The 21675-nt window shown below is 45.1% G+C and overlaps 1 protein-coding gene and 1 long non-coding RNA gene across 5 annotated transcripts in view; one reads left to right on the forward strand and one right to left on the reverse strand.

Annotated features, from left to right (window-relative positions):
- Positions 1–9187: 9187 nt before the first annotated feature.
- Positions 9188–10626, reverse strand: LOC115299908. The gene is made up of 2 exons (XR_003912405.1): positions 10511–10626; positions 9188–9572 (listed from the first exon to the last, which is right to left on the reverse strand). It is a non-coding gene; the product is annotated as an uncharacterized LOC115299908 (long non-coding RNA).
- A 523-nt stretch (positions 10627–11149) lies between these two features.
- YIPF1 (Yip1 domain family member 1) overlaps positions 11150–21675 on the forward strand; it is a 36146-nt gene continuing 25620 nt past the window's right edge. The window contains exons 1-6 of one of the 4 annotated variants that reach the window (XM_029946167.1): positions 11156–11286; positions 11540–11612; positions 11974–12053; positions 15817–15980; positions 19059–19139; positions 19341–19428. In XM_029946167.1, the coding sequence (XP_029802027.1) occupies positions 12023–12053; positions 15817–15980; positions 19059–19139; positions 19341–19428 (364 nt within the window). In that variant the 5' untranslated portion in view covers positions 11156–11286; positions 11540–11612; positions 11974–12022. Of the gene's footprint in view, positions 11287–11539; positions 11613–11973; positions 12054–15816; positions 15981–19058; positions 19140–19340; positions 19429–21675 lie in introns of all 4 variants that reach the window. The other 3 variants (XM_029946168.1, XM_029946169.1, XM_029946170.1) reach the window with 3 other exon arrangements.

Below are 21675 nucleotides of genomic sequence, written 5' to 3' on the forward strand. Positions count from 1 at the left end.
AGGGGTCAACCATTAGTATACTCCTATCACTCAATTACTGGCTGCAGATGTCACCTCCCAGACATTTCCAGGTAAAGTAGTGTTATGCCCAGATTTTAATATCGCCCCCAAAAACCAGAGATTACCTGGGAGACCGAAGCACGCATGCAAAAGCAAAGGGCTTTTTTACGAATTTAGGCCCGGCCAGCCTAAACTCGGGCTCACAGACTTTACCGGCGTGGTGAATCCATGCTGAGAACCCCGAACAAAGGTGGGGTAGGGCTTTTATGAGTTTGGGAAGGGGGAGTTACAGGAAATGGTGACACAGGTACAGTGATCCAATTATTATTACACAATATTATTGACAGCAGGTTTATCCAATTACAACATTTAGAGTGTTAACCAATCACAGAGTAGACCCAGGACCCAGGACCCTCACATAGGGTGTAACTAGCCTTAAGCAATAACTGATTACCTATAGCTTCCATTTCTAGGCCTGCCCTTAGGAATGTTAAGGGTATTACAAGGGTGGTCCCTCTTGCCTTGGGCAATGTGTGCCCTTCTGTTGTCTCAAACCTGCATCCTTACAGTAGCATCCTTCTGCTGAGGGTAATTCTCCAGGGGAAAAGGGAGCTCTGAGCCCTGAGTAGTCACTCCCGAAGTTGGGGAATGTATGCACCAGAAGTCACGGAGATCTAGGTGGGGCACCAACTGCAACAGCAGAGTCCTCAGCAGGTGGTGGAGTAATGCTTTCAAAGTACTGAGGGAAAACAAAACTGGCCATCAGGAACCATGTGCTCAGCCCAACTGTCCCTTAAGAATGGGGATGCGGGCGGGCGCACGGGTAGCTCAGTACTCCTGATCTCAGCTCAGTTTATGATCTCATGGTTTTGTTTGTGAGCTTGAGCCCTGCATTGGGCTTTGTGCTGACAGTGCAGAGCCTGCTTGGAAAACTTTCTCTTTCCCTCTCTCTCTTCTCCTTCTCTGACCACGCTCACTCTCTCGCGCGCGCTCTCTCTCTCTCTCTCAAAATAAATAAATAAAAACTTAAAGAATCTATCTAATATTCCTCAACAACAACAACAAAAAAAAGAATGGGGATGAGAGAAAGTATTCTGAATAAACAAAAACTGAGTTTACGATCCCAGGCTTCATTAAAATTCCTTCTCAGATTTTCAGGAAGAAGGAAAATGCTCTCAGGAGGAATGTCTAAAATGCAAGCAGTCATAGTGGCAATGAAACTAGTAAACATATGAGTAAATCTAAATAAATATTTTCTGAATAGAAAAATAAGAACAGAAATAAAGGGTTGGGCATCATCTCCCCCCACCCAAAAGTGATCAATTTAGAGGGAAAGGTTGCAGTTCCTAACAGGATGGAGACACTTGGAAACACCCAGGAGCCAAGGTGGTTGGTCAATCTGTCAAATTAATGGGGACACTGAGGTAACTTCCTGGGCAGCAGAGGTTGAGGAGGTCTAGGTGAAGGCATGGGATGGAGCTGGCATCACCTATGACAAGTTGATTGGGCTCTGGGGACTGGAGAGAGGCCGGACTACCATGTTTCCCGGTGTCCTTTGCTGTCCTGTACATTCGACTGATAGACCCTCTTATTAAAAACAACAAAAAGCAGTAGCCATCTCATCACTACTGCTTAAACCAGCCTAGCGGGGACGGGCAAGGTTAACTGAGTTTCAGGGGGACTGGCCAGTCCTAAGTGGTCCCCCTTCTGCCGTCTCGCTCCACATCTCCAAGGCCTGGGTGGTTGTAGCTAAAGACAAAGTGCCAGGACACTGACACAGAGTAAAACAGAGCTGCTCTCTCCACTCTTAGGTAGCTCTCCACACCTTTCTCTCCCAATTCATCACATAGAACACAGGTTGTTTTTAGGCTCTTCTCTCAGGTATTCATTGCCAGTACAGGGGTTAGAACCCATAGAAGAGCAAGAGTTCATTTAGAAAGATAAAACGCCATCTTAAGGGAAAAGATTCAATTGAACAACCTATATCAAAGGACGCAGTGGGGGGAGGGTCATCAGTTAGTGCAGCATGACCTGGCCTATCCTGATTCACAGATCTAGGAGGGAAACAAATAAAGGGAAAAAGGTTCTTGTGAAATCCTGACTAAAAACCACTATAATTAGAGAAGTATATAAGATTTCAGACTGAAAGGGAGATTTACAAAACCACACCCAGGGCTGCCCGGGTGGCTTAGCTGGTTAAGCACCCGGCTTCAGCTCAGGTCCTAGGGCTTGTGAGTTCGAGCGCCACATTGGGCTCTGTGCTGACAGCTCAGAGCCTGGAGCCTACTTTGGAATTTTTGTCTCCCCCTCTCTCTACCCTCCCCTGCTTGCACGCTCTCTCTCTCAAATATGTATAAACATTAAACACACAACACAAAACACACCTAGTCATCTTCTAGTGAAATTTAAGAACATCAGTTACAAAGAGAAATTTCTGTAAGTTTCCAGGGAGAAAAAGCAGATGTCACATAATATTGAAGGAGAAGAACAAAGTCAGATGACTGACACTACCCAGATTCAAGACTTACAATAAAGCTATGCATAAAAACAAAAACATCCACATGCACAAAAAACAAAAACAAAAACAAAAAAGAATCTAGACACAGACCTTACACCTTTCACAGAAATTAACTCAGAGTAGATCACAGACCTAATGTAAAACACAAACCTATGAAACTGCTAGAATACAACATAGCAGAAAACCTGGATGACTTTGGGTTTGTTGATGATTTTTAGAGGTTACACCAAAGAGTCTGTCAATGAAAGAAAGAATAGGCTGGACTTATTAAAATCAAAAACTTCTGCTCTGCGAAAGACACTGTCAAGAGAATGCGAGGACAAGCTACTGACCAGGAGAAATATTTGCAAAAGAGGCGTCTGATAACAAACTGTTACCAAAATATACAAAGAACTCTTAAACTCAACAAGGAGAAAATAAACGATGCAATTAAAAAATGGGCAAAAACCTTGACACCTCATCAAAGAAGACATACAGATGACACATAGGTACATAAAAAGATGATCCACCTTGAATGTCATTAGGGAATTGCAAGTGAAAATGACAATGAGACACCACCATACGTCTATTAGAAAGGCGAAGATCTGGAACATTGACACCACCAAATACTGGTAAGGGTGCACAGTAAGTCTCTCATTCTTTGCTGGTGGGAATGCAGAAGGGTATGACCACTTTTGAAGACAGTGTAGCAGCTTCTTAAAAAACTAAATATACCCTTACCAGACAACCCAGCAATCCCGCTCCTTGGCATCTACCCAAAGGAGTTGAAAACCTAAGTCCACACAAAACCCGGCACACAGATATTTATGGCAGTTTTATTCACAACCGCTAAAACCTGGAAGCAACCAAGATTTCCCTCAGTAAGTGAATGGGTAAATAAACTGTGATACATCCAGACAATGGAATACATTATTCAGTGCTAAGAAGGAAGGAGCCATGAAAGGACATGGAGAACCCTTAAAAGTGTAGCATTAAGTGAAAGATGCCAATCTCAGAAGGCTACATTTTGGATGATTTGAACCATATGACATTTTGAAAAAGACAAAACTATGGAGACAGTGAAAATATCAGGGGTTTCCAGGGCTTGGGGTGGGGTGAATAGAAGAAACACAGAGGATTTTGGGGGGTGGCATTGAAAGTACACTGTATGAGACTATAGTGGTGGATACATGTCAGTACACATTTGTCCAAACCCAAAGAATATACAACATTAAGAGTGAAACCTAAAGTAAAAATGGACTTCAGACGATTAAGATGTATCAGTGAAGGTTTATCAACTCTAACAAATGAACCATTCTGATGGGGTATATTGATAATGGAGGAAGCTGGGCATATGTAGGGCAGGGGTGCAGGAGAAATCTCTGTACCTTCCTTTCAATTTTCCTGGGAATCTAAAGCTTCTCTAAAAAAAAAAACAATACAATACAATACAGTAACACAACACAACACAATATGCTAGAAAGATGAGCAGTCCGCCCCACCTAGAAAGATGAGTGGATTAGCTACAAAAGGATAAAATAATGATAAGAGCCATTGGAAGCAATAGAAAAGGGAATAATATTTGTCAAGTGGTGAGGGAAAATAACTGAATTTCATGTTCTGTTAAATCAATATTTAAACATGAGGGTAAAATAAATTTGAGATACTATAAGGCACGAATAGCCATTGGAAGGCTTGCCACAGAGACACATCTTGAAAACATTATCACAGGAATTTCTTCAGCAAGAAGAGAAATGAAGCCAGGAAAATGCAATGAGCTAAGGAAAATAAGAAGGAGTATGTTTGTTTGCAAAGTTTATGCTTTTCTAAATGAGCAAGTATCAGAACAATGTATATAACAACAATACAGAAATAAGATTCTAGAGAATGTACTAGGATATTTTCTTGTCCAGTGGGATAGTATGTATAAGTTTAATAAGCTGATAGGAAAAAATAAAATCAGTTAGAAGCAACAAACAAAATAAAATAAAATGGATGCATAATTTTGAATTAGCAAGAAAAATATTAACCTAGCTAATGAAAGATAGTAAAGGAGATATAAAAAAGGCTTGGAAGTGATTAATATGTAAAATGATGACTGAAGTGTCTAAATATAGAAAACAATTGCATTTAATGTAAATGAGTCAGAAGCACTTCTGGAAGGGAAGGGAGGGTAAGGATCTTGGAAAACCCACTCCTTTATAAAGGTGATGAGAACAACAGTAAAAAAATTGTCAAAATCAACTTTTTTTCAGAATTCTTTAAACTACCAGTGAAAAGCTTGCAATAATCTGAAAAGTGTCTCTTCAAGAAAAACAGCTGAATCTTGGTAAGAGTTTGTGATGTTTTAACTCACTCCATTCCTATGGCCCCACCCAGCTCTACCTGAAAACCAACAGCTTCATGACCACGGCTGCTGTAAAAACCACCCATCAAGTAGACACCGTAGGTGGAAGAATGGGTTTGGAGCTCTTCAAAAAAAGTCCTGTCCTCAAAGAACTGCTGTTACTTGACTTGTCTAATGTCTTCCTTGGAAAGCCCCACTCTTGGGTCTTGGTTTTATTTGACTTGAGTCAGAGCTCAAGTCTACAAAAGCAGGACATTTGTCAAAATATCAATGGCAATTCTTTAACACTACAGTTGTCTGAGGTGATGGCAAGTTTGGGGTGATAAAAAGTTGACTAAAATAATTCAAAAGAAAAAATTGAGGAATGTTATGTCCATTGGTGGGGGGGGGGGGCGTGTCTCGCAAAGCTCCATCGTGTTCCTGGAAACCCAGAAGGCCATGTGTGTGGTGGGGAGGGGCTGTGGGCATGTACAAGAAAGGCCCAAGAAGGCCCTCATCTCCATCTCTGGCTGACCTTGAGGCTCTGCACAAGCAGGAAGTGAAGGCTGAGAGCTGTCACCTGTCTGGCTCAGTGCTGGAGGCAGGAATGACGTTCCCCAGAGCCCTTCAGCAAAGTCTGAGAGGCTTCTTCATTCTAGGCAGTTAAGGGAACCTGCGTAATCATTAGCTAACCTCTACAGCAACCAAGCAGAGACTTCAGTAGTCACACACAACAAAGAACCCAGATTTTACAGCATTAGTTCAGGAAAGGAACCATGTGACCCAGCAATTCTATGTCTAGGTACATACCCACGCGAAATTAAAACAGGTTCACACAAAACGTGTACATGAATGTTTTTGGCAGCATAATCCATAATAGGTAAGAAGTAGAAATGACCTAAACTCTGTTAACCAGGGTATGATAAACAAATTGTAGTATATCAACACAATGGGATATTATTAAGCAATAAAAAGGAATGGAATATTGATACATGCTACAAGATGGCTGAATCTCGAAATCCTGATGCTGGGTGAAAGAAGCCAGTCTTTAAAACTATATATTGAAAGGTTTTAAAAAAACCTATATACTTTTCCACTTATATGAAGTACCCAGAAAAGACCACTGTGTAAAGACAGAGTGGGTTAGTGGTTCCCAGGGACTGTGGGGGTGGTGATGGGGATTGGGAATGACTGCTAATGGGTACAAGGTTTCTTCTGGGGTGATGAAAGTATTCTAAAATCAGATAATGGGATTGGGTACACAGCTCTGTGAGCGGACTAATAACTACCGAGATGTGCATCGTCATTAAATTAGAAATTTGGGAACAAAATGCTAGCTAAAAAATCCCTTACACCTTGAAACTATAAGATAGGCTGTCAGATAAGCCTTGGGTTGAAGAAGAAATCACTTGGGAAATTATAAAATATTTAGAATTGAATAACAATGAAAGCATAATGTGTGTCACAGGTAAAACAAAACTAAGCATAAATACATTTTCTAAATAAAACACAGAAGGATGAAGGAATGAACTAAAGATTCAAATGTATGATGAGAAAAAGGACAATAGAGTAAGTCCCCCTCACAAGGAAATCATAAAGGTAAGGAAAGAAGAGAATGAACTAGCAGGTGAGGCGGATGGGGGCAGCAATAGAGAGCTAGAAGGAAAAAAGAACTCAAAACCTTTTTCCTTGAAATGATTACTGGGATTAATAAATCTCTAACAAAATATGATTTTTAAATTTTCTTTTTTCTTTTTTTAATGTTTCTATTTATTTTATTTTTTGAGGGGGGGGGACAGCGTGAGCAGGGGAGGGTCAGAGAGAGAGGGAGACACAGAATCTGAAGACAGGCTCTAGGCTCTGAGCTGTCAGCACAGAGCCTGATGCAGGGCTCGAACCCACAAATGCAAAATCATGACTTGAGCCGAAGCTGGACACTCAACCGACTGAGACACCCAGGTGCCCCATGATTTAAAAAAATTTCAAATAAACTTAGTAAGAATGGACATAACAGAGGGGTGTCTGGGTGGCTCAGTCAGTTGGGCATCCAACTCTTGATTTTGGCTCAGGTCATGATCTCATAGTCATGAGATTGAGCCCCATGTGGGGCTCCACACTGACAGTGCAGAGACTGCTTGGCATATTCTCTCTCTCTCTCTCTCTCTCTCTCTCTCTCTCTCTCTCTCTCTCCCTCTCTCTCTCTCCACCCTGCCTCTCCCTCTCCTCCTCAAAATAAATAAATAAACCTTTTTAAAAAGGACACAACAAAGATTTTAAAAATAAAACGACATTTGAACAACATGTCCATAAATTTAAAAACCTAGATGACTTGATCTCACAGTTTGTAAGTTCGAGTCCTGTGTTATTTTTGTGTGTTATTCACAATAATACTACTACAGACACAACATATTTATATTTAACTTGCACTTTGTTTTCTCCATCACTTTCTTAAATCTAGACCAGGGGCTGGTAAATTGTGGTTAATTATGGTCGAATCTGGTCCTCAGCCTATTTTTATAAATAAAGCTTTATTGGAATACAGCCTGTCTTTCATTTATACCTTTGCCTATGTCGGCTTTTGTGCTGCAGCAGCAGATTTGACTAGTTGCAACAGGAGATTCTGAAATATATTTACTATTCTGGACATTCTAGAAAAAAGATTGCCAGCCCTGGTCTAGACAATTAACATAACAATAAACCAATGCCAGGTCTGTGATGTAATTAATTCCACCACTGCTAATTTTAAGCTACCGATGTGACATCACTGAGTTGGGAAGAGAGTGGCAGAAGCACACTACATGTCTAAGATAGATACGGCTTCAGGAGAATAGATAATCGTGAAATGTAGAGAAATGCTTAGAAAGCGATGTTTTGAACATTATTGCCTCTTTTGTTAAAATAATTTAGTGTTCACATAATTTCTTTCGCTGTAAGTTTATATAATTTCACTTTGATGATGGCTGGATTTAGTGACCGGCTCGCAGGGTTCCTGAGAATTCAACAACCAGCTCTCATGAACGCTCCAGCACACCACTGGCCTGACCACCCTGACCGCGGCTGGCCACTTACCCTCTCTATCAGACTGGGCACGCGATAGAATGCAGGCCAAGCCATGCTTCTCCACCTTGTCTCCAGGTTCTGCTAACTACTGAGTATCTGGGACTACCCCCTTCAGTTTACAAAGCCTTTGAAATCTCTTGTTTCATCATTTAAAACGCATGCAGTTGGTTTACAAATTTTTATAATCAAATTTTGGTAGGGGGAGCGGGACACTTACATGAGTCTTGTGTCCTGTTTGTTGCAGGATGTCTCTGGCCTACCCTGAGCAAGTGCTGGCAGCCTAGGTCAGGTCCCCCTTGCCCGCACAGTGTCTTCAAACAATCTTAGCCCTTAACACTGGGTGCATTAAAAAAAGGACAAGAGGGCTGTTAGGAAATCCAAAAAAAAGATTAAAGCGATCCTAGAGACAGAGCGAGATGCTCCCACAGCACCAGCAGCCCCCTCCTTGTGACTGGGGTTGCTCGCGGGGGTGGTGGAGATGTTTGCTGGAGCATGGCTCGGCTATAGTCACTGGCCAAAAGCCAGGGGCCCAAGTCAGGATCACACGCAACATCTAAGGAGAGTGTCCCCTTCACCTCCTCCATCCCTGTCCTTCAGAGCAAGTCGCTCCTCAGCTTTCCTTCCCCTCTCATGCTTCCCTCATTCTATCTAAGGAGGCGGGGGCTGGGGGGAGTTGGTCCATCTCTCACTGGTTCATTCCCCTTCAGAGCAGTACAGGTGGAGTTAGCACTGGCGGCTGAGCTCATCGACTTTATCATACTTGGGCAGACAAGGGCATCTGAACATTGAACATTTGAGCTCAGTTTTTTAACTTTGACACCAAAGAGTCCACATTTGGGACTAGAAAATTCCTTGTTGGGAAGGGGTATCCTGTGCACTGTAGGATGTTTAGAAGTATGATGGTCAGGAGCACCCCAGTAGCACCCCACAAGCTTTAACAATCAAAAATGACTTCAGGGGCGCCTGCGTGGCTCAGTCAGTTAAGCATCCAGCTTTGGTTCAGGTCATGATCTCATGGTTCGTGGGTTCGAGCCCTGTGTCAGGCTCTGTGCTGACAGCTAGTTCAGAGCCTTGGAGGCCGCTTCAGATTCTGTGTCTCCCTGTCTTTCTGACCCTCCCCTGCTCGTGCTGTCTCTGTCTCTCAAAAATAAATTTAAAAAATTAAAAAAAATGACTTCAGACATTGCCAAATATCCCCTTGGAGCAAAATATCCTACAGTTGAGAATCACTGTTTTAGTTAAACGAGAAATCTTTGATTCTTATCTCAGTTCGAGCCAAAACTTTTATATCATTATAACCAATATACTGATATAACCTTTATTTCTGTTTCCAAGAGAAGAAGTATATAGCCTCGGTGTTATCACTTCTTCCCAACACACACATTTACCACCACCGATGGGACTGTTGCCATCTGACTGCTGGGCAGTCCAGTTCTAAAATTCCAAGCTGAGGGCTGCTTACTGGGACCACTGTGGTACTACCACTGTGCCTTAGTGTAGGTTCCTCGGGTGAGTACTGCATTGACAAGTGTGAGTCCAAGAACCAGGAGTGACAGACAGGGGTTATAAAGCAGGGAAGGAAGGAGAGCCACTGCAAGGATGCATTGTCAAATTGGCCACTTCGGAAGGCACTTGTTGCTCGATACAAGAGAGTTCAAAAGCTACGTGAAATCTCTGAAGAGAGTCTTTCTGCGGAGAAAAAGAGAGAAGCATCAGTTGTTGACCCCATGTTTTCAAAAATGTGTCCCATGAGGCATCAACCACTCCCCACCCCCGCACTTCTGGGCCGTTCCTGTCTTGGTGCTGACCAGTTCCAACAGCCCCAGGACCCGGTGGAGTCAAGACACAAGCCATGAGGCAGATGAGAACCCTGAGGCATGGGGCAGAGGTGAAGCCCACTTAGGAGGGGAGTAGGATCCGTGGTGGTGAAATAAGTAGCAGGTGAGGCCAAGAGGATCTGAAACGGGGCATAGAGGTGTTTGATATATTTGCCTACCTGAACTGTCCATTGCGACTCATTCCCGAATCCTATTCAATCAAAGTACCCTTCTCATACTCTAAGCCTCAGCCTTTTCTTTATAAAATGAGGATAATCACTTCAAGCTTGCAGGATTGTTTGGAGACTTATAGATCCTGCATGTAGAAAGCCTGATTAGGATGTCAGCTCAACAAATACACTAAATGCGTGTGTGTGAGAGAGAGTCAGATGTAAAGTCTTTCCAATTGACCACAAGGGTCCAGTGTGGTGAGGCTGAAGTCACCCGTTCCACCTTGTATGAGCCGCGAATTAGGCTTTTGCTGCTCACACAGCGAGACCTTGTTCATGCCACAGTTAACCTTTAGTGAGCAACCACTGCGTGCTCGGCCCTGGACTGGGTCCTGGGGACTCAGACATCAGAATCATTCCTGATCTTTGTTCTCAAAGCGCTCACAGGCTGGTAAAGATGGGCTGAAAACGGCAATCGCGGTGGTAAGAGAGCCCTGGGGACCGGGGGAGCCAAGAAGTCCTTGCGCAGTGCTAGAGCAAGGCAGGCTTTTTCTGCAAGGAGAAAATGTACCAAAACCTGGAAGGCTGGGTAGGCGTTAACCAGGCTAAGACGGAAGGTGCAGGGCAAAACGATTCTCACCAGGTTCGCTAGTGCAGCCCCGCCACCGTTTACTGGACCCCGTCGCGGGCCGGGTGATGGTCTGTGCCGTGGGGGACAGAGGGGTGCGGGAGCACGGCCTACAGGTCCCTCCTCCCATCTCCCCCCCACCCCCCCACCCGGGGTGGCAGAGGGAGGCGGGCGCGGGAGTGAAGGAACAAATCACCACACTTACTGGGGAGCGGCCACCAGAAAATACGTCATCCTGCCCTCGCTCACTCATTCACAACCCAGAAAGGATTTTACTCATCCACTCTCTCACCGCTTCATTAAATTTTTAGCCAGAAAAGAAAGCGAGAGATTGATGACTTTTTTGCCTCTGGACAACTGTCCTTCGTTACGCTATTTTATATTTCAATAAGAATAGAGGTATAAATAAACAGAAAAAAGACCCCACACTCTAGAGAATTCCCTGGGCCTCCCCTCCTCCTCCCTCCACTCCGCGCCCCCACCACCGCCGCGGGCTGCGCCTGTCTCTTTAAGAGCCCGAGCCTCCACCTCGCAGGGGCGGGGTTAGGAGCCGGCTCTGTAGGCCGCTGCTGCCAAATCTCCGAAGCAACGCTTTGGTCTCTTTAAGGAGGCGGGGCTCTTCGGCCCGGAGGAGGCGGAGAAGTTCCGCCTCCCGGATCTACGGCTTCCGGCTACTCGGCTGGACCTGAACCTGTTTGGAACTATTGAGGTTGGAGTCCCCCGACCAGCTGGACGCCGAGCCCCCCCACCCCCCGAGGTGAGGCGACCGGGCCTGCAGGGACAGCCCGGTACGCAGGGGGCCCGCTATCTCCTGACCGCCGGGCCGCTGTGCCCCAGCTTCTCCCCCTGCAACTCTGCCTTTGCTTCTTGGGCAGCTCTTGCCCAGGCCTGTTGGGGCTTAGGGTGTCTCAGGCTGCAGGGTCGTCGTCACTCCTACGCTTACTAATTGCTCAGCTGTGCACAAAGTGCCTTACACTCACTGTCTCCTTTAATGGCCCTCAACACCGTGTGAGTAGGTACCATCATGAACCCATTTTGCAGATGAGAAAAAGTGAGGCCCCAAGGAGCCCACAGTCCTACAGCGAGGAGAAGCAGAATCGGGAATCAAACCCAGGTCTGTTTGACCCCAGAGCCTGTGTCCTTAGCCACTGGCTAGGCTTAACTGTCTTTGCTCTTCACTGTGCTCATAGTCACCTCTCAAACTCCAGCCTCCTCTTCCTCACCCTTACGTTTCCAGGCTGCACCTGGTCCTCAAACACAGAGTGAGATTGGATGGAACCCTTGGACTCCCTGGGGATAGTTTCTTTGTGATCATTTTAATGATATCTGACGCTGATCAGTTATCCTTAGACCTATCACACCCCACTAAAGAAGGAGGCAAGGAAAATCAATACCATTTCTGATGCTGAAACAAGATTTGTTTGCATATAGTTTATTCTGCTATCCTATGAAATTTCTTTATTTTTCCTTTTTAGACCTCTGCATATTTTCTTCTTACAATTTGGGAGAAGACCCACTGGCTGGATGGCAGCTGTAGATGACTTGCAGTTTGAAGGTACATCAGTTGGGTGCCCACCTTTTATGATCAGTCTCACAGTCACAGCAATGGGTTCTCATTGACATACTGACATATATATTAAAGGAGATTACTTCAAACATTTTGGTACAAGTATGTTGGCCACATCCAGGGTTTTCTGTTTGTCCACATCAGCTGTTCTTTTTTTGCTGAATAGCCCTTCAGATTGGTAACATCATTAATTTAATACCGTGATTACAAAAACTGCTTATAGAGTTACTGCTTTGGTTCAACAAATATTTACTGAGCATCTCCTTTGTGCTTAGAACTTACTAGATACAGGAAAAAAGATAAAGGGGGAGTTTTTTACTCTGCTGGAGTAGAAAAAATGTAAAAAGCTAATTATGATGAAATGTGATCAGGTCATTCATTCACTGAATCAGTAAGTATCTCATGAGTGTGACTATGAACCACGCAGTTATTTACTGCAGGGATAGAAGAGTGATAGTTCACTCCCTAAGGTAGCTTTCAGTCTGGTGAGGGAGACATTAATTTGGTAAAGGATCACTTCAGTATATAGCCACAGATTATGAAAACGCTGGAGGAACAGTTCATCACTCATAGCCTGGAACCTAACCTAGACTGGGACTGATGAATGCTTATTTGTCTAAACATTGCACAGCACTTACTGTATATCAGGCACTAGTTTACACGCTTTATAAATATTAGCTCATCTAATCTTTATGTTAACTTTATGAAATACTCTCCTTGTTTTACCAATGGGGAAATTGAGGCACCGAGAAATGAAGTGATTTGCCCAAGGCCACATAGCACATTTTAAAGCCGGGTTTGAACCCAGGCAGCCCAGTGCTCCCTCACCGCTGTCTGAGGAAGAGATAGGATGTTTAAAGGGAAGCCCACCTCCCCAGCAAGTCCTGTCAGCTCCATCTGCAACGCGCATCAGCATCTTACCACCTCTCATCACGACCTCTCTCCCACCGTGCTCCAGGTCAGCAGCACCTCTCGGATGAATTAGAGCGCTTCCCTTCCTTCTAGTCGTTCTGCTTCCTCCTTTACAGTCTGTATATTGCAGCCAGTGGTCCTTTAAAATGAAGTCAGATTATGTCATTCTTTCAAAACCTTCCAGTGGCTCCCATATCGCTAGGTAGGAAAGCCAGAGCCTTTTCTGTGTTTGGAGGCCCTACCTGATCCACCCCTCCATGCTCTCTGGTCTCCTCTACTCTTGTCCTTTCTTTCTCTGCCCTACCCACACCAGGCCTGTCACTGTCCCTCCTAGATACCAAGGACACTCACAGCTTAGGGCTTTTGTGCTATCTTTCTATTTGGGAACTTTTCTCTCCAGATAGCCTCATAGCTTGCTCCCTCACTTTGTTCAAATCTCACTTCGCTCGAGAGGCCCTCCTTGGCCATCCTTTCAAGTACAGTGTGGGAAGGTACAGTGTAGAAAACAGCATATGCAAAGTACCTGAAGGGGGAGGAAGTTTGTTTGACTTTTTCCCACCAGTAATTGAAGGAAGGCTAATATGCCAGAGCCTTCCTGGGGGGGGGGCGGGGGCGGCGGAGCACAAGGTGAGGTTAGAGAGGAGGCAGGTGCCAAATCACAGAGGACTTTGTGGACCTTGTGCTCTTTAGAAGGGAATGCAGGATGCTGTGGGGGTCATTGAGGGCTTCCCTGGGGAAGATGGGGATTCAGGTGAGAAAGTGGAGATTGGGATCCTTCAGGTGGAGGACATTGTGTCAGGAAAGGATCAGAGGCCACACTTAGCATAGGATATGCCAGTATGCAGAAGTAGAGGATGGTGGTGGTGGGGATAAAGAACGTGCCAGTCTCGTCCCCTGGGAGCTGGGATGGACACCAGTAATGCATATGGAGCAGAAAGTGTGGTCAAGTGATCCCGTGAGATGTACACACACGCTACATTCCAATGAGACCATGCCACCTGCTGTTTCTCAAATAGGGGACACATCTTCCATCTTCTGGTTTTTGCCCATCCCATGCCCTTTGTGCCCGATGCCATCCCCACACATCTGCCCATCCTCCTCGTGTGGCACCCTTTCCTAAGCCCATCAGACAGACAAGTTATCATCCTTCTTTGAACATCTTTGGCCTTTGTACTTCTAAAGTGACCCTCTGTCCCTCCTTCTGGCCCTCCCGCCTGCTGAATTTAAGTATGAGACTTGGGGTATGTGGGTGGCTCAGTTGGTTAAGTGTCTGACTTCAGCTCAGGTCATGATCTTGCAGTCTGTGAGTTCAAGGCACATGTCGGGCTCTGTGTTGACAGCTCAGAGCCTGGGGCCTGCTTCAGATTCTGCATCTGCCTCTCTCTCTGCCCCTCCCCCCTCACACTCTGTCTCTCTCTTAATAAATGAATAAACATAAAAAAGATTTAAATATGAGACTTAAGTGTATCTTCCTCTGTCTGATTTCCCCACTGTGATCATTTTTTTAAATGTTATTGTCCTGTTCCATCAATACATGATAGCTATGACAATGTTTAGTTTTATATCATATCATCTTCAAAATATCCCTGTAAGATAGGTGTTACCTACATTTTATTTATTTTTATTTTAAAAATTTATTTATTTTTGAAAGAGAGAGAGGGAGTGCAAGTGAGGGAGGGGCAGAGAGAGAGGGAGGGAGAAAGAATTGCGAGCAGGTTCCACACAGCCTGATGTGGGGCTTGAGCTCACCGAACTGTGAGACCATGACCTGAGCTGACCCTTGGCTGAGCCGCCCAGGCGCCCCAATTACCTACATTTTAGAAACAGAGACTCAGAGATATAGAGTCATTTGCCCAAGGTCATGGAGTATTAGTCTTAACTAACCCTTTGGCCTGATGATGACACTGATAGGTGTTTGTAGATAATAACTCAAAAGCTTTTTCTTTGCAGACACTCCTTCCAGTGTTATTTTTATAATGAAAAGTTGGAAACACCCTAAACATCCAACTTACAGTCTCTCTCTCCTACTCCCTCCCCCTCCCAGCTGATGGAATATTATGCAGTTATGAAAAGGATTATTGTAAAGACGGATGTAAAGGGAAAAAATCATTTTTCTATAATCTCCAGTCGACAGAGCAGGATACATAATTGTTTATATGGTATCACGTCAGTACTTGGTACATTGGAGGCATCCAGTATGTGTGTGTTCAATGAATGAATGTTAATCACTGGCATGAATCAGAGAGTTACTGTATGGGGAAAAGGCAGCATACCAAAAATTATTAGTGTTGGCCTTGATGTGGTAGGACCAGGACTGAGTTTTATTCTATGGTTTCTACTTTCATTTTTGATCCTATAGTCTCTATAGTGATTATATTGGACTCCTTGGAAAAAATAACTTCCGTTAAAATTTTTTGAACTGGAATCAAAGAAGACAGGTATAGATTGGGTGCTTGGTGTAGGCCAGCCACTCTGCTAAGGACTTTACTTAGGTAGCATTCCTAACTTTCCCCAAATTCTCTGAAGTAGATGCTATTCTCCCCATTGTGTAGATGAGAATACTGAGGCATACAGAGGTTGAGTTACATCCTCAGGTCCTAGAGTTAGTAGCTGAGCCAGGACTAAAACCCAGATCTGACTCCAAATTCTGTGGTGTTCGTAACCCCTCTTCTAAGTCAGCTTGATGTCTAGATGAGGCTTTTTTCAGAGCCTTTTGCCATTTATATCATGTAGGGCCTACAGCAAAGCTGGGGCTGTAACAGCCTGTCTTTAAGTGAAAAGTGTAGCATTTCCACTGTGGGTAAAGCCTCCGATGCCCTCATGTTCTAATTGCTTCCAGAATTTGGTAATGTGACCACTACTCCAGCAGAAAACCCAGATGCCACTACGATAAATATTGAGGGTCCTGATGAAAGCCCGATGCACCAGCCAGGACCCCCAAGAGGCTCAGGGGGAGAAGAGGACGATGAGTTGCTGGGAAACGAGGACTCCGACAAAACAGAGGTTCAAACTTGTCTTTGACATTGGTTTTTCCTTTTAATTTTTTTAAAAGCTTCTTCATGCATTTATACACTGTCTCCTGTGTGCCCCGTAGAGTGCCAGGCAGTGGCAGCCCAAAGGTAGATCCCATGTGGCCTCTGCCTGGGGGGCCGGAGTGGGGGGGGGGCAGGAGAGACAGGCAGGCAGGCCATTGTCACCCACAGGGAGCGTGCTGGGGGAGGGAACACCAGGGTTGTGGGGGCAGAGCAAGGGTGCTTTGCAGGTAGTGACACTTGAACTGAGTCCTGGCACAAGGGTAGGAGGTGGCCAAGGGAAGAAGGCAGGGAAGGGTGATCTAGGCAAAGGGAACTGTTTCAGCAAAGCCAAAGCGGCGTGAAAGAACGTGGCGCACACAGCACGTTTCCCATCTTCACGTACATTGGAGCAAACTGCAGGTGAAGACAGGAGGTGAGGCTACCCAGCTCGGCAAGGACTCAACCAAATGAGTAGGAATTGTGTTCTGAAAGCTATCAGGAGCTACTGAAAGATTTTAGATGATATGGCCAGAGAGTTTAAAGAGAAAGGTATGGCGGCCTTGTGGGGAGAAATTGGAAGGAGACAGGCTGGAGGCCAGTGGGAAACCGCGGCGGCGGTCTCGGCTAGAAGCGATGCAGCGGGAACTCCAGGCAGACACAGGTGGCTAGCAGGTGGGCTCGGTAGGACCTGGCGGACGAGGGGTAAGGGAGAGAGAGCCAAGGTTCTATCGAGACCTCTAGGCTTCTGCATCTGGTTGGACGGTGAATAGCAGGTGCCTGTTTTGGATCACAAAGATTTACTTTCATGTGCACTGTTCGTGTGTTCCAGAAAAGAGTATTTCTATTCCTGTTTTATTAATGCAGATGTGACTGTGATGCTCTAGCAGAGCACCCAGTTTACAGCATTCTTTGTGGCAGGTGCTCTTTGTGGAACTCCATGAGACACCCAAATAAGTGCCAAAGCTTGTGCTAAGTTAAATACCCATAGATACTAGATGCTGCGGCGAGAGCTTAGAGTAGGAGCCTGACTTTGAATCTTGGCCCAGTCAGTAGTCCTAGCCATGTTGTCTTGAGTGAGGTACTTGAACTTCCCTAAGACTGGGCTTTCTCATCTGAAATATAAGAAATTAATGATTGCCATCATCATCATTACGATGTCTATTCTGTATTTAATAGCTGCCAGACACCATTTAAAGTTCCTTACGGGGATCATCTCACTTAACCCTCAAAACAGCTCTGGATAGCAGGAGCTATTCTTATCCCCTTTTTACAGAGGAGAAATGAGGCACAAAGTTTAAATAAGTTGTTAAATAACACACAGTTAGCATGCTCCAGAGTGATAGAACCAACAGGATGTGTATATATAGAGAGAAGAGGTTTATTTTTAAAAGTCAGTTCTTGTGATTGTGGATGCTTGGCAGGTCCAAAACCTGCTGGAAGTGGTTGGCAGACTGAGGCCCAGGAAGGAATTGGAGTTTGAGTCCCAAGGCATTCTGCTGTAGATCCAGGAAGAGGTGGGGTTGCAGATGAAGGTCGAAGGCAGTCTGCTGGAGACGTCCCTCTTGCTCAGGGAAGTCAGCCTTTTGTTCTAGTCAGGGCTTCACCTGATTGGCTCTGGCCCAGCCACATTATGGAGGGCAATCTGCTTTCCTCAGAAAGCCCACAAATTAATTTAAAAAAATTAACTTTTATTTATATTTGAGAGACAGAGAGAGACTGAGCACCAACAGGTGAGGGCCAGAGAGAGAGGGAGACAGAGAATCCTAAGGAGGCTCCAGGCTATCAGCACAGAGCCTGTCGTGGGGCTTGAACCTGCAAACCGTGAGATCATGATCTGAGCTAAATTGGATGCTTAACTGAGCCACCCATGTGCCCTGAAAGCCCGCCGATTTAAATGTACAGCTTTTCTAAAAACACCCTCACAGAAACATCCAGAATAATGTTTGACCAAATACCTGGGCGCTATGGCCTAGATATGCTGACACATGAAATTAACCATCACACTGAGCAATAGCAGGTGTCAAAAGTTTGAGAAATGTATGAGAGGGGAAAAATCTTAAAATTGAAAACATTCTATCCATCATCTTAATTTGTCTGGGAATTGGGAAGAAGTCACCAATATCCTAGGATAGATACTGAATTCCTTGGCCTAGCCTAGAGGACAGAGCTCCATCTCTGAAGTTCAGTATCCTCTAACACTAGAGTTCGAAAGAGCCTTCAGTGTCCGAATGTCAGCTTCCCTCCCCAGACACTAATGCTGTCTGTGGTGGTCAGAAAGCAGCGCTGGGATCTCTCCTTCTGGAGGCTACTCATTACCACGTAAAGCAGCATTGCCACTGCTGGAAAACTTTAAGTACGGAGAGATTCTCCTTTTCATGAACAAAAAAAATCTGCACCTTGTCCTGCAAAGCTCCTCCCAGGCCATCTGTACCTTTTGCTGTACGAATCCTCATGAAGTATCTGAGTGGCAGTCCTGGTTTTTGGCCGGGGGCCTGCATTCTGCTGTCGAATAGCTGCGCTGTTGAGATAGAAGAGCCCCATATGTGCTGCTCATAAGTTGGAGTTTTGTGGGTTTTCTTTTGATTAGAGGAGTATATTTTAAGTCTGTAGGATGTTAGAGTGAATCAGTGTATCCGATTTTTGAGAGTTGAGGTGGTGATAGTAGTAAGAATCTTGCGGAGTGGGAAGATCTGACACTGACTGCCTTCTGTCTGTATAGGTTTGTGTGTGTAAAAATGCATATGTATGTTATTGTACCTGATACATATTATGTATAATCGATTTAATTCTTCCTATAATTCTATGAGGTGGATCTTGTCAAAGTCTAGTGATTTGACAAAGTCTCCCCCTGGTGGACGGACCAGGAATTGAAACCTTTTGGTCTGACTTCAAAACAGATGCTTGTTTTCTATCAGGCTGGGTCGGGCATGGCTGATGCACAGTTGATGAATGCAGAAGAGCTTGGTCTCTGATATATCTTGATTTTCCATTAGAGCAGCTCCCCGTCTGCATCGCTGATATAAGGACGTTTTTTCGTGTTCCTTATGTTTTATTTCACCTCTGACAGTTACTTGCCGGCCAGAAGAAAAGCTCCCCCTTCTGGACATTTGAATACTATCAAACGTTCTTTGACGTAGACACTTACCAGGTTCGTAAACTCGTTTCACCTTGCCTTTTACACGTAATGGAGACTTGTGTCTTTTGTAGTTAAACAATCACATGATGTGAACGTTTTTATAGACTGGATATGGCCTTACAAAAATAAAGGGTTATTAAAGCATTTGAAAATACTATCATCATGAAAGCTGTAAGAAATCTTCAGGAGACTTACCGCTGTGTTGTTTTCCAGGTCTTTGACAGAATAAAGGGGTCCCTTTTGCCAATACCAGGAAAAAACTTTGTGAGGTTATATATCCGCAGCAATCCAGATCTTTATGGTATGTTCTGATTCCTTACCATGTACCAGTTGAGTTCAGGTGAGCATGTGGCCTGCCTGAAAAGTTGGAGAAGGGCACTGTTGGTGGGGATTGCAACATTTCACTCAACCCTTCTGAACTTCTGTAACAACCCTTCTAAAAAATTTGGGGAAATACAATTCTGTGTTCTATGAATGTTGTGATGACAAGTAATTGGTATGTCCTTTGAAAGTCTTCAAATGACACTACGAACCTGAGATGAATTAAGTCATTTTGTCCAAGAGGAGATTATTGATTTTAACTTGAGGGAATCTGGGGTGCTCGGGTGGCTCAGTTGGTTAAGCATCTGACTCTGGCTCAAGTCATGGTCTTGTGGTTCATGAGTTCAAGCCCCATATCAAGCTCTGTGCTGACAGCTCAGAGCCTGGAGCCTGCTTTGGATTCTGTCTTTCTCTCTCTCTGCCCTCTCTGTTCGTGCTCTCTCTCTTTCTCCCTCTCAAAAATAAATAAAACATTAAAAAAAGATTAACTTGAGAGGATCTGAGGGTGGGGATCAGTGTGAAGGTGCCCTCACACTTCCTCATTGTGCTGAGTCCCAGCTCTGCTCACGGAGGAGCTGGCTCCCCTTGGGATTCAGCCAGCAGCACTGGAGGTCTGTAAGAGGGATGGACCAAGGGGTGACTGTCTGTCCCTGCTGTCTGAGAAGAGGTCAGAGGCCCACCTGGTACTCCTGAAGGGAAAGGGCTCCCACAGCCTTGGCCTTCTGCGTTTGAAGGGAGCCACCGGCTCTGGGTGCTTCCTGCGTGCAGATGCTCTACAAAAGACTATACGTGGGCACGTGTAATTCTTGCAGCCTTTGGGGTGGGTATTCTCCTCCCCATTTCTCAAATGAGGAAGCTGACTCGGTGAGGCTCAGTAATATGTGCGTTCCATCCTGAATAAGCATTAGAGTCATATGTTACATATTTTGTTCATTTGTTGATTATAAGAGAAGGAATTCATGAGGCTCTACTGTGTGTCAATGACTGTGTACACTGTTTAATCCTTTCAACAAGACTCTATGTTAAGTGTGATTGTCCCTCTTTTCCCTGTGAGGAGACCAGGGCCGAGAGTTGTCAAACTGAAAAAGCAGAGCTAGAACTAGTTCAGTGTTACACGAAGCCCATATTCTGTTCTGCTGGTGGTTTTAAGCTGCAGAACCTTTTCATCAGCTGGCATGGAGGTCCGGTACTTGGAACCAGTGAAAGTGGAGCCGCCATGGGAGAGGCTGGGGAGAGGGACCCTTCTGTATAGCTCTTCTCTCTGGCAGCACTGAAAGTTCCATCCAGATGTGGGCGGAATGCCCGGAGCCCAGGGAACGCCATGTGCGCAGCACTGCCTTGGCCCATGCCTCTCGTCTAAATGTTGCCAAGGTGGGTTCTCTTCCTCCCTCTCTTGTTTATTCTTCTGGCCTGAGATCTTGAGAGACAGGCGATGGGTCTGAGTGCTTCACGTCATCGGTGCCCGGTGAAGGCCTGGCACAGATGAGCAGGCAAGCAGTGTTGGAGCACCGTATTCCGTGCTACAGACAGAGGATGCAAAGTTAAAGTCAATCTCCATCCCCAGGAAGAAAGAAACGAGAGAACCAGCTTGTGCTATGTGCCTCACTAGTGCCAAGAGCTCAGCACCGTGTTACTGTTTTATAGTTTTACTTCCCACACCCCGAGGCAGGCTCAATCTTACAGAGGAGAGGATGAAAGTTTGGGGAGGACAGCTTGCCCAGAGTCACAGAGTTGGCAATGAAAATGACACGAGCAAACATACGCAGTGCTTCTTGTGTGGCCCTGTTATTAGGGTAGGACCCATAGTAACTCACTGAATCCTCCTGTTAGGAGGCCCCGACTTTAGGAGGTAAGTACTATTATGGCCCTTGTATGAACAGGACACTGAGTCACACATATGTCAGGCATCGTGCCTGAGATCATAGAGCTAGCAAGTGGCTGAGCTCAGTTTTCAGATCAGCACCATAGCTCATAAGCCGCACTCTTTCTCACTCTGGTATGCTGCCGCTCATGGTAAAGCCAGGGTTTGGACCCAGAGTTTGCTTCTTTCCACAACACCATTAGCCTCAGGAGCTCATAGACATGGTTAAAGACAACATAAAAGAGGTGTTGTTTGGTAAGGTGTTTGATAATGGAGAGAACTGGGCCGCGTGGGGGAGATTGGGGGCAGGCCGTCAGGAAAAAGAGGACTGAAGCGCCAGTCTGCCGAATCAGAGGGTGAGACTGA

The sequence above is a fragment of the Suricata suricatta genome, chromosome 8 (genome assembly GCF_006229205.1).
Source record: "Suricata suricatta isolate VVHF042 chromosome 8, meerkat_22Aug2017_6uvM2_HiC, whole genome shotgun sequence".
Classification (NCBI taxonomy): Eukaryota; Metazoa; Chordata; class Mammalia; order Carnivora; family Herpestidae; genus Suricata; species Suricata suricatta.